At 41.0% G+C, this 12,978-nt stretch overlaps 1 protein-coding gene across 1 annotated transcript in view; it reads left to right on the forward strand.

Moving 5' to 3' along the window:
• The window catches only part of DOCK10 (dedicator of cytokinesis 10), a 159,664-nt gene that overhangs the window by 70,428 nt on the left and 76,258 nt on the right, over positions 1-12,978 (forward strand). Inside the window, exon 4 of the mRNA XM_080408973.1 lies at positions 8,696-8,778. Within this exon, the coding sequence (XP_080265099.1) occupies positions 8,696-8,778 (83 nt within the window). The remainder of the gene's footprint in view (positions 1-8,695; positions 8,779-12,978) is intronic.

Here is a 12,978-nt window from a genome sequence, read left to right on the forward strand (position 1 = left end):
GAGATCTAAAGTGTAGATCATCATTTGCATTAACAGAACAGATTTATGAAACCAAGTTTTCAGCCAGCTTCAATAAGGGATTTAGTTCCAAGCACTTATAATTAGCCTGTAATATGTGTTCCCCGACTTTTTTTTCAGATTGGGATTTTTCACACCTGGTTTCCTGGTTTGAACGAGTATGGGCTATTTCATATGCACTGTAACTGCAAGATAATTTGTGGAGGAAAAGTCAGTTGCAGACAAACACAGGGATTTTAAAAAAAATATCCAAGATTAGGCAGAAATGTAGCTGTTGAACCGTATGCAGCATGATATTTTACAGGCAGGCCCTATTTCAGCAGGTCTAGAAAGCACAGTAACGACTTACTGCTAGTTCAAATTCCCTGAACTTTTTGCCATCTTAATCTGACAATAAGGTTAAAAGATAACATAGTTTATGGAATTGTCATACCCTCACAGAGACACTGTCACCTTTTCAGCACTTTGGGGTCTGCTTTTTATTTTAAGGTTCCACAAGTTGCAAGGCCAGCACTATGCTCATGGCTTTATAGAGAAAGTGGCGGGTCTAAAAATGGAACATTGTACACAGTGTCTGGGAATCATTACAGCTGAGTGCTCCAAGGGGATGCTAATGACAACCTGGTAAAATACATATTGAACACATCTATTAGCTTTCTCTGCAGTACCAGTGAGCCAAGGGGAGGCAGAGAGAGTAGCAGAGCAGTGGAAAAAACCAGTACTACAGAACTTAGCATGTGCATGGAATAGTAGCAGGATAAGACCCTCTTTTAAAGTAGTAATGCATATGTTCCACTCTGCCACAAAGCCAAAATCTATATATAAAATAAATCAAGCTCCAGGAAGAGGATGGTTTCTGGTCCAAAATTAAGTAAAACTGAGCTTGGGATGCTGTGATGATCTGTGATTGTAGTCCACTGCAGTAATTGCACGAACCTGTACTGACCCAGTAGCAGTCTGTTGAGCTCCAGGCTGGTGTTCAGCAATTCTGGATACATGTCCAAGAGTGGAGTTTGTGACCTTCACTTCTTTTTTTGAGCTGTGAAAAAAACAACACTTTACTCAATGAATGACTCTTCTTGTTCTTCAAATGCACTATGATATCATGAACAGAGAAAGCATCCATCTTGTACTTACTCTATCTTTCGGTCAACTGGACTTGTTACAACCCAGGATCAAATGCCTCATTCCTGATCAGACTGTTGGGGAAGCTACAGAAAGGCAACGTACAGCTTCATCTTGCTGAAAACATTTTGGTGTTCCCCATAAGCGGTAATGGCTGTCTCTGACTAGTAGCACGTATTACACTCAGTAGTTTAGCAAGATGCAACACAAAGCCAGGTGCAAGTCAGATAACTACAACTGAAGGGTCTGCTGTTGAAGGTGAAATAATTTTTTTCATATGGTGCAGCATGAGGAAATGGTACTGGAACTATTGCAAGAGCTCAGATCCATGATCTCCTGTCTCATCCTTCTGGACATTTGGTGGTGTTCAGATGGTCTTGTTTATAAGGTACTGATAGGCCATTTAAAAAGGTTTCAGAAGCCTGTGATAATGCCTTAAAACCCTGTCTGTCTCCTCCTCGGCATTTGTTTCCTACTGGTGATGGTGCAAAGGCTTGACTTCCACCTCTGGCTCTTTCATTGCTAGAGTCCTCCAAGGGTTAGTATTTTTCCCCCAGCCCTTACCAAAATCCATGCATGTGACAGCCTGGGGATTTGATCACAGTCCTTTTGCTCAAGTAATCCTAAACAATACTTACAGGCACGCCAGGATGACTTGATTGCCTGTGCAGTATCGGTTTATGGATGCAAAAGAGCTGACAAGCCAGATGAAAAAAGATGCGGCTGATGTTGCTGAGGAAAGCTTTCAGTAAGGGCAGCATTTGATGCTGTCCAGCTGTAGTGGAAGGTTTATGCCTCTAATTGTCTGATTCGGTTCTCTTTTAGATTACTCAGTAACCAAAAACTTTCATTGTTGTTAATGTTCAGATATTATGGTAATGGATGAGGCAGAAGAATTTACTTTAAAGAAAATGTCTAACCTTCTCCTTTCTGCTGAAACTTTAAAATGAAAATTTTAAAAAAAATAAAATTGAGGTGATGAATAAATAGTCTTTTGATAACTAAATGTTTCCTGTAGGATGCAAAGAGGATATTTTGCATTTTATGATTGATTACTTTCTAAACCCTTTATTAATTTATACCTAATTATTAGGTATATTTTAAAGGTAATATTTTGTGAATCGATCATTCCTATACCTCTAGTTGTCTCAGCATATTTTCCATGTTGATTTTTCCACCTTAACTTTTCTTAGGCAAGAGGAGATTGAGTAACTAAATTAGGTTCCAAGAAAAAAGAATTTCCGGAAACTTTTAAAGCCAGAATAAAATGGTCTTCAGTGCTTATTTTTTCTAAGTATTCCTGACTTCCTTGAATTCTGTACTGTACCATGCTGTTTCCTCCCAAATTCTGAATTTTCTGGTTCCTCACAGTGTCTGCTGCATGTATTTTTGCTAGTCAGCATTGTCCTCATCGTCCATAATTTTGACAAATAGAAACATTCACTCCACAAGAACCAAAATAAGATTTTTCCTTTCAGACAGTGAAAACATTCCTAATATCACCTTTCCCAACTGTGTATTCCTGAACATGCAGATGAAATGGCAATCCTTGGGATTTTTCCCCCATTTAATTCAGAAGTAGAAGGGGATAGTGCATTTTGCAATTCAAAGTTAGATTTAGTTTGAGGAATTTAAGCTAATTGCAACATATTTAATCTCATGTTGGTTTGCATCAGGTCAGTATTTTCAAAAGCATGCATGCATATATGCACACATGTATGCTATTTGGGAGTGTGTATCTATATGGATGAAATTTTAGATATATATGGAAAAAAAATCCAGAAAGTAAAGAAATATTAGCAGTCAACTGTCCTTTCTTAAATGAGTTTAAGCCAGATGCATCTGCCATTTTTGGAAGGATCTACTTGGCTATGTTTTTGGGAATCACGTTTGCAGAGGGGCTGACCCTGTGGATGGAGGGGTGTGCTGGGAGCTGGGCACGGGCAGGAGGAGGATGGAGCAGCTTACTGCAGAAGCTTCCCTGGGTCATGCAGTATAATTGTGGAAAATAAGTCCAGAGGAGCCTTTGAGGAGCTGTCTCATCCCTCCCTCCCAGATAGACTGAGTACCTCCTGACCCATCCTTGTTGCTTTAGGGGCCTGATCCCGCAGCGGTGGCTGCCGCAGGAAGGGCTCCTTTGGTGACTTGCTGGGTGCTGGATCAGCTCGTGAGTGCTGCCACTGGTGGGCTCATCCGTATTCTAGCACAGATGGCAGAGTTCACACTGCATTCTTCCAATCCTATTGCTACTATCGTCCTGCTGTGCACTTCTTGCTGGTCACTGAGGTGCGTGGCCTACTGCCATGGAGATGGGCTGGTTGGTACCATCAGAGGGCTGACATGCACCAGTTAGTCAGGCCAGTCTCCTTCAGAAACGTGCTGTCACTCTTGAGCTGTGTTTGAGCACGCTTGTAGCTTTAAAAGTCATTGTAGAGCCAGTTGCTTCTTTCAATCCATGGACATCTAGGCAGTTGTCATCTTAGCAACCTGCTGGAAAAAGCCTGGGACCAGAGGGCAGTTATTAATGGCATGTGTGACCTGATTGTGTCCTGCCTGTGACATCTGCCATCAGCCAGCACAGCAAGTAAGGCAGTCTGAGGTGAGCTCAGAACGGAGTGCGCTAAGGGCACTGCACATGCAGCACTGCTTCAACCTGTTCAGTGACTCTATAGCTCATGTCAAATTTTGGTGGTTTAACTGATGGAAATGACAGAGACGAGGACAATGAAGGAATGAGTTTGCTGGGGAGAGCTGTTGAAAGTGAGCTTTCCTGCACCCCCGCCTTGGCTCCTTTTCATTTGTGGGTGTCGTTGTAGTCCTCACAGTTCATCCTCAGAGCAGTAGGGACCAAGCTGGGTGGAAAGCACTACAACGAAATAAAATAACAGTGTAAGAATAATAAATTTTCATTTGATGGTTGATGTCGTTCATTTTGTCTGCTATGGTGTAGTATTCATGTGGATGCCTCCTAACTTTCCTGCCTCGGTTTTCTACATACAAAAGTTGGAGTTGTCACTTGTAGTAAGTTTTTAGAGCCCTCACTGTTCATCTGAGATTTTTTATTATTATTTGGGATTTTGCAGATTGTGTCTACAGGATCTGTAAGTAATTATTAAATGTGAGTTTTATTAATCATAATGTTATGTTGCACAGCTTTCTGTGTAACTCCTGAAAGTGGTTGTGTGTCCATACAGTTGATTTCTGAAGCTTTTTTATTTTCAGGCTAATCAGTGTTGCTCTTACATATTTCAAAGTCAAATTAAAAAGGAAAATCCTCTTGATAAATATCACTACTGCCATGGAGATGGGCTGGTTTGGGGCTGGTTGGTACCATCAGAGGGCTGACATGCACCAGTTAAAGTCAGGCCAGTCTCCTTCAGAAACCTGCTGTCACTCTTGAGCTGTGTTTGAGCATACTTGTAGCTTGTAAATATCTTGATAAATTGATAAAGGTTTTATTATTGCTCATCACAGTGTAGATTTCCCCAACTTCAAAATCTAAAGTGCTTTCAGTACTTTAAAGAACCTGTAGTGTCGGGACGGTGGGTCTTTTGATAGCACAAATAAATAATTTTTAAGAATGTTTTAATAGTATGTTTGAATGTTTTGATTTGTTACGCTGCCATGTCACTGGACTTTACTATGTGTTTGAACTGTGTTATTTGGAAGCAGCTTTGAGAGTCCCAAAATGAAGGTCCCAGTTGCTAGCAGCTAGTTGTGACGCTGCTGTGCTTGTCACAGGTGTAAGGGAGCAGGGGTGGGCCTGGGGTGGAGGGCAGAATTTCAAGCCAGGGTGGTCATACTGCCTTCCACCTTCCCAAATCCCTGCACTCTGCCTTTGGTTGTTGCAGCAGAGGTCACAGGAGGGAGAAGCGGTGGGGAAGGCTTTATGAGCAGTGCCATGCATGTCCCCATCATGGGGCAGAGCACAAAGCCATCACTGCAGCTTCCCCTGTAGCTCTGTGGCCACATCCACCTCTGGAAGGTCTTTGCTTTCTGTTTCCAAGCTTTTGCATGGGTTTGTCCTTCTCTGTGCAACATCCCTGTTTTCCATCTCAGAAATAGGTGCTCTTCAAGGGTGAGTGAGGTGGTAAGGCTGCTCAGTGCGTGAAGTTTCTCTGCAAGAAGCCCAGTTGTTCCACTAATTACTTTTACCATATGTGCATCTGTATTTCTGAAGACCATGTCCCTAGCACTATCTTAGAGTATCGGTAGGGGAGTTGCTTTCAAATGTTTCAAGATGTCTGCTTCATCTATGTTTCTCTCACTTCCCATTCTCTTTTCTTCCCTTCCCCTCCTCCCCGCTCCTCCCCCCCCCCCCCAAAAAAAAAAAAAAAAAAAAAAAAAAAGGTTAACTTGCATTGCAGGGTAAATATTTTTAATTGCATCTTTCACTGTGGTAGCCATCATGCTGTCATCGCCAGAATTAGAGCTAAGAAGTTACAGGTGGAAAAAGCTTGCAGGATTGTCTGTGTGTCTAAGGAAAAATTAGGCCAGTGGACAGAAAAAAAAACAGAAAATGACCTGAATTTGATAGGGCCCTTGGGAATGGGCTGTGCAGCCTCCCTGATCAACAGTGCAGTAGGAAAGTTCATGCAAAACGTATGCCAACCCTCCCACGTCCCAAAGCTTCCATTTCTCTGTCTATATTTTTCCTCCTCCACAGTCCACTTGAGTTCAACAGCCCCTGCGCTGGTGCCTCCGCTCTTTGCCAGGAACAGTAGGATCCAGCTCTGGTCTCTTGATGAAATCTCTGCCTCTAGAAAGTTTTTTTTTTCTTTTTCCTCAAATCAGGTTCTCGCAGGTATTTTTCCTCATTGCTAAAATTAGATTTCCAGTAGTAATTTCCAGTTAAAAAATAAATAAAAATAATTGGAAGTCAGTACAGTCAGCAGAATTATGTGATTTTTAGTTGGGATATTCTGAAGATAAAATGCTAAAACATTTTTGGCTTTGGTTTTGTTTTTTTTTATTTAAGCTAGATCTAGTTTACAATGTGTAGCTGCAACAAGCTAGTTCAAGACCAGCATTAGCTGCTGCACTGAATTGGCTTGCCTTTTGTGAGTTTACTGAATGATGCTTGAATGTGTTGCTTGTCCCTTTCGATTTTTATTTTGATTAGCTTTTTTTTGGAGGAACACAATAAACCTTTATAGTTATAAGCTAAAATGCTGTGGTCTATTCTATATGTTATTCACAAGTCTTTTTTTTTTTTTTTTTTTTTTTTTTAACACATCAGCCTATAATGTTTGCAATAAAAGCTCGTGTTGAGAATTCTCTGTGGGCTTTAATTGCATCTGTTAAGTAGAATACTTAGTAATGACAGTACCACAGGGGAAAAGTGGTCCTTTCTGTAGAAGGTTCAGTTGGTTTATATTTGCCAAGTAGAAAGCGAGTGAAGTGTGAATCGGAGGGTCTGTGCTCACCCTCACAACACTCAATGAACAAGCTTTTCATGGGCTCATGCAGAACAGAGCATGCCTTGCTCTCGCAGAGGATTCTTCTGGCTCACGTGACTATCAGATAGTTTTAGTTAAAACTTTGAACACACAAATAACAAGGGTGACCAAGTCTTTTTGTGAAGATTCACAAAACAGGATATTTTTTGGTAGAGTCAGGGTTTTTTTTCTCTATTCAAAGGGAAAATGGAAACAACATTGTAGTAGTGCAGGAATGTGATTGTGAGGGCAAGGCTCTGGACCTGACACTGCAAGGTGCAGAGTTAGTAAGTTGTAATGCTATATTGCTCTGTTCGCTCTCAAAGAATATGTGAAAATTTTGTATTGTCTGATGGTCACACTTTATTCTGCATCCTGTAAGATAATGAAGTTTATGTCAAACCAGAAAGTAGATGCTAGGTCCACATGCAACATGTTTACTGCAGACTGCCTTTGGCTGTGCTGAACTGCTCAGTTCAGTATCAGGGTGGGAGAGAGCTGCCTATAATTGCGTGTCCGCTTCCTTGCCACCTCTTCCATACTTCAAAGCAAATAAAGTTGTCACAGAAGACTGTGACGACACCCAAGATGGCTTCTTAAATTGATTTTTGGCTACGCAGTGTGTATGTTTTACGTGATTGTTAAGTTAGTGCTGAGTAATTTAGAAAGCACTACCTTTAAGTTTTCAGCCCATCTCAATTTTTGTTCCAGCAGCCTGATAATTCTCTCTGCCCCTCTGAGGCAGAGACTGCTGTGCAAGCAATGACTCCCACGGGAGCTCCAGAAGAGGTTAGCAGGGAAGAGAAGGAATACCCCCACTCAGAGTACTAATTTATCCTGTCCCCTTGTTGACTTTTCTTCTACTTTCTCTGAGTAGCTTTTGGTATTTAACTCTCTCTGATACATCCTTTATTCCATGGAAATTTTTCTCCTGGAGTCTCATCCTTCTCATGCCTCTCTGTGAGACTGTCCTTCCTGTTCACATCTCAGATTCATTTTGCCACTGCTGCTTCTTTCTTTGCTGTAGATTCTACCATTTTCCTTCCTGATGTGCCTCCCTTCCCCTGTGGTCTTAGGCAGCATCTTCTGCTGCTAGGTTTTAGGCTTGATCTTTCTTTTTTCCTGTCCATCTCACATGGACTGGTGTGAATGTTCAGGTGGAGTGTGGGGAGAAAATAATGCAATATGGGGTAAATTCTTCAGCATACTGTACATTAACATTTTACACTCTGTAGCTAGGATCACTAGAAGTTCTGATCTTGTAGATGCGTACTTTATCAGTAACTACATATTCCATGCAACTTGTTGCGTTCAAAAATGTTGTGTTGTATTTAACTGCATTGACAAATGTTCTGCATCGAGTAAATCACAGTTATTCTAGTCTATCTGACAGCATAGCCAAGCCCTTCAGTATAGTCTCTGCTCAGGTCTGGTTCCCTTATTTAAGGGAGATAGATATATTAAGAACAATTTCAAAAGATGAATGCAAAGCCAGCAAGAATTTTTTTTAGAAAATAAAAACTAGGAGGAGGTTGTAAGGGGTGACTAAGCAAATTCAGTGTGAAAGGGAGAACAAGACTGGTGAGAAATGATATCCCTATTAATTTCTTCCTGAATGTTGTTAAGAGGTTAAAGATCAATCCTTACCAGCAGAACAAGCAGTAGGGGGCTTGTGCTGCAGCACAGCGGAATAAAGGGAGTAGGGCAAATGTATTTACAATTAAGACTTGGGTAATGAAACAGGATACAAACAAAAAATGTATAATTAATGTCCATGGAGAAAGTCAGGGCTAAACTAGGTAGTGTCTTTAGAGGCAGTGGCGATGTAATTTAATCATGCTTTCTTACAGAGTAGATGAGAATCGGTAAAGCATGTTAAATTGCTGTGAGCCCCCTGCTCCATCTTGTATGATTCGGTGCATTTGATTTAAAAGGGAAATTGTGCTTCAAAATACGGAAACATAGGACACTGACTTTCCTTTAAAAACTGTGCACCCAGCTATAAAAGAGATTGTTCTCTAGCAAAAAGGACTCCTCAGATCTTTCCTAGTTCTCTAGCCTTCTTGAGTCTAAACAGTTGTAGTAATTCTACTGTTTGTATTTTTTCTCTTTAGGCTTGTAAATATTACAGTTCCCAGTGGCATGTTGTGAACTACAAATATGAACAGTATTCAGAAGACTTTCGACACTTACCACAGTAAGATCTATCATAAGTTCTTCTTTTTTTATTTTTTTCCTATTAGGTTTGTGTCATTTTGCTGAGCTTTGTCCATATTTTCACTTCCTTTTGTCTTACATGCTCTGCTTGTTTTACCATATTTATAGTGCCTTGCATTTTTAAAAAGGCGAAGAAAAGGTCCTTCAGCAAAAGTTCAAGACTCTGCAGAATTCACTAGTATCAACAAACTCTGTTAGTGCTGATTCAAATCCTTAGAAACGTATTTGCGCATTCAAAGCACAGTTGATACAGGAAAGCTGGCTTTCTGTTTTCCTTAATAATGCATAAATGTCACTCACCTTTAAGTGGGTTGAATCCTCCTTTTAGTTACCCTGTGTAACAGAGGAGTAGGATTTCACTTAGCGCTTTGTAGCTGCACTGTACAGAAGAACTGGGAGCAATGTGTACAGCATGCGCTAGTGCAGCACGGGTGATAAAAGGCTGCAGAAAATGTGCAGGTTTCTCGGTAAGCAGGCATCCCTTCTGTGCTTGGAGGCAGTATCTTAAAATCAGTGTAAAGGTGCTGGGAGAAGGAGGAACAAGTTGCTTGACTTGAGTGGAAAGAAATTAAGAATTCGGTGCTCGTTCCTTCACGTGTGATTTTTTACCCATACTCCTGTTTCTGGCAGGTTTGTATCCTGTGCCCTGAGGACTGTTTTAGTGAGTGGTTAATAAAATCACTGAATGCTCAAACAAGCTGTGCTACCATCTCCTTTCCTGGGATTCAAGGCATTAAAATCTTGACACTGGATGAAAAAGGTTGTTATGTGCACATAAGACAGGAATGGGTGCTCCAGGCTTGGGCTGGATGGAAACTAGTACTAACTAAACATACTACTGTAGGAACTGATATATTGATTATTGTGGTCCCTTTAGATGTTGTTTTCAGAAGATTTTGTGCTGCAAGCCTTCCCTCAGATCTGCACTTTCTCTTGTATGTTGGTATTTTTATGAACAGTGAATATGGTAGTGCAAAAAGCCGTTAAGAGCAGTTTTGCTAATCGAAGTTATAAGCACACCTTTTATTTGAAGTACCTAGTGTACTGATACAGCATATGAATGTATTTAGTGCTCAAGAAAAATGTTTGCAGCACAGCAGTTTTCCATTTAACCTTAAGCATCTTAACTCATGAAATATGCATTTGACAGATGTGGTTGCATTACTCTGCACAAAAGTATATTTTAGCTGATTACATGCATCCTCTTCTGCAAAGGTTATTTTAATGTGGTGCTTAATATGATTTGCTTTCATGAGTTCCTGCTCCAGGGTTGTTGTGGTGTCTCACATCTTACTGTTTTTTTTACCCCCTCACACAGAGGATTATAACAAAACGAGTTCTTGTTTTGTCTTGTAGCACAACATAGTACTTGAGAATGGTTTGGATGCAGCACTGATTAATGTTTCAGAAGCAGAGTTATAATAAGCAGGAGTGTTTGTATTTTGTTTGCTGGAAGTTGTCATGGCTTTTGACCTTAACGTACCTTAAACAGAGCTAGTTTGGAGTCCACCTCATTTCATACCATTTACAGCCTCTTCAATGTCAGTGGACCTTGGTTTTCCCATGCATATTACAAAGTTTAGTGTTTTAAACTAGATCTCCTCATTAAAAATAAAGTGGCTTGATATGTCATAGTTTTGTATCTCACTGTTGATAGCTCTGGATGTCAGGTTTCCACAGGTTTTGGTTCCATTCGTTCAAAAGTGCTGTTGCACTATCAGAAATTCGAGCGTATTGTTGTATCAATTCCTTTATAGGAAGTTGTTGTATTGGGGAAGATTGGATGGGTGTTCAGCATCTAGCTTTGCATCATGGGAAAGGAACATAATTTACAGTACCAGAACTAACTGTGGCTAAGGTACTTCTGTTCACTGAGGTGCTGAACCTTCCCATGGGCTTTCCCATTTAGAAACACCCAAACTGGGGCTAGCAGCAATGCTGAAGGACTCCATACTTGTTTGTACGTGAGGGCACGCTGTGCTGTTTCACACAGCCGTACAGCACGCCAGGTAACGGCTGCATGCTGTAGCAGGTTTCTATCAGATACTGAAATTACTCTTTCGGAGTACTGACTCTTTCTGCACGCGGACCCGTTCTGAGTGGGAGGCAGCTGCAGTGCGCTGCCGACCACCTGGGGCAGGCAGTGAGGGCTCAACGTGTCCGTAGTGCAACTCCACTGAGTAGTGCTGTGGCAGCGGGGAAGAGCTGAATGACATGTGCACGACAACATTACCAAAACATTTAGCAATTGGTTTAGTTTTTCTTTGAGTGTGTTCCTCCTTTGAGGTTTTTCTCAGGTCTTTCGACCCCTTAAATTCCTCTCTGTGAGCTCTCGCTACCTCTTTTTACACCAGTTTTTTATGCTTTGTGCTGGTGTGTTCTTGCTTCTTGAGCAAGTGTAAGGGTGGAGGAAGAACAGCGGTTGCTTCGTGTGTGCAGTGGTGACAGTATGTCTGGGAACAGAAAGAGTCATGAGCAAAGTTTTTGTTGTTGCCTATAGAAAACCTGGTACATCGGTAGATCTTTCAGGTCTGATCCCTTGGAATTCTGCATCTTCATATGGGTCTGAAGAGTCGGTAGGCAGAAAAAAGAGGGTATACAAACAGGGTCATATCCTTACCACACTTTACCTGCCTGCCCTAAAACGATGATGAGCATGCCCAACAGGATTCCTACCCAAGGAAGAGAAAAACTTCTACGGAGAGTGACACGCAGTTCTGAGTGGATTGAGTGTTTTGTGGGTGGTCAGTGAGATCTGACACCTGAAGCAGTAGTGGTCTGTCCTTTCCTCTCTCCTTTATAGCTCTGCTGAGAGAACAGAAGGGGGTTGTTCTTTCTAAGAAACTTACCATGTACCCAAGCTAGTGGAAGGCTGTGGTTTAATGGGACGGGCTCACTTTCTGACCTGGGGCAGAGTTGCTGCATCATATGGTGAGGGGTCAGCACTCTGCTAATCCAGCAGATTTCTTACTCCTTCCCCTCCCCAGTAGTATCAAGGGCATTAAGGCTGGGGTTTTGTTTTGGAGATTTTTTTTTTTTTTTAGTAGCTGACTAACTTGTCCTGTTACTGGTACAGATCATCAAGCAAATGTGTGCGGTGGTGCATCAGTCAGTCTGCCCACACATCACCCCAAGAGCGCTGCAGTGCACTTTTAGCTCTGAATAATGAATAAGCTAATAGGATTTTTGTCTAAAAATGTGAAGGCTTGAATGGTGTTTTTTGTAAAAGGTGGGATTTGGCTTGAATTTTTTTGTTTGGGGTTCTTCTGGGTAGAGGGAGTGTTTATGTAAGAAATTTTAACAGCTGCCCTTGGTTGCATTGGATTTCCATCACAAATATTCTGAATGTTAACACTTTACAGATGTCAAAGATGTCAATAGATTGCAAATGTTCCTTTTATTCAAAATATTGATCAGTTGTTTGCATTAAACAAACGCCTAAACAAGAACAAACTAAAACAGAGAATAAAACTCATGTATTGTGTGTGCACTTGGTTCTCCTGGCTCAGCCGAAGTGCTGACTTGGGTTGCAGTGGGGTGGTCACGTCATGAGAACAGTGACTTTGAAATGGGCAAAGTGAAGAGAAGATATGTGTTGCTCACTAATCTTCCTAATCTGTAACTTGGGTATGAATGTATAGAAAATGAAAAGTCAAAGCTACCCCTTTTTTTTTTTTTTTTTTTCCAAATTAGTGACATTTAATATTATGCGCTACTGTGGGCTAAAGTTCACTACGTTGAGAGAGGAAACTAGCTGAGCAGTATGTGGTTTCTCAACTTCTGTCTGCGTTTGCTTCCTTGCATGGTAGACAGTAGTGTTGCTCTGTTCCTGTTCTCAGGCTGGGTAGATGAAAGTAAATTCTGGAAGATTTACTGTCTTCCTGAGAAATTATGTCTTTTAACATGACAGCTTTTGTAGGTTTTTGTAAGATAACTGAAGATTTCCAAGATGAGGTTTGTAATCTTCGGGAATTTGAAAACGATATTGGTATTTCTCAGGCCACAGAAAAATCTAGTATTTCTTCATTTTACAATTTCTTTGATTTTTTTTTTTTTTTATCACGTGTATTTGACTGTTACTTAAGGTTTAATTCTGCACCATGAGAAGTACTCTGGGCCTAAGCAAAATTACGTATGTGCTTAAAACTAATCAAATGCCGAAGGGCCTTGCTTTTTCATG

This window comes from Falco punctatus (genome assembly GCF_963210335.1).
Source record: "Falco punctatus genome assembly, chromosome: 13".
Lineage (NCBI taxonomy): Eukaryota > Metazoa > Chordata > Aves > Falconiformes > Falconidae > Falco > Falco punctatus.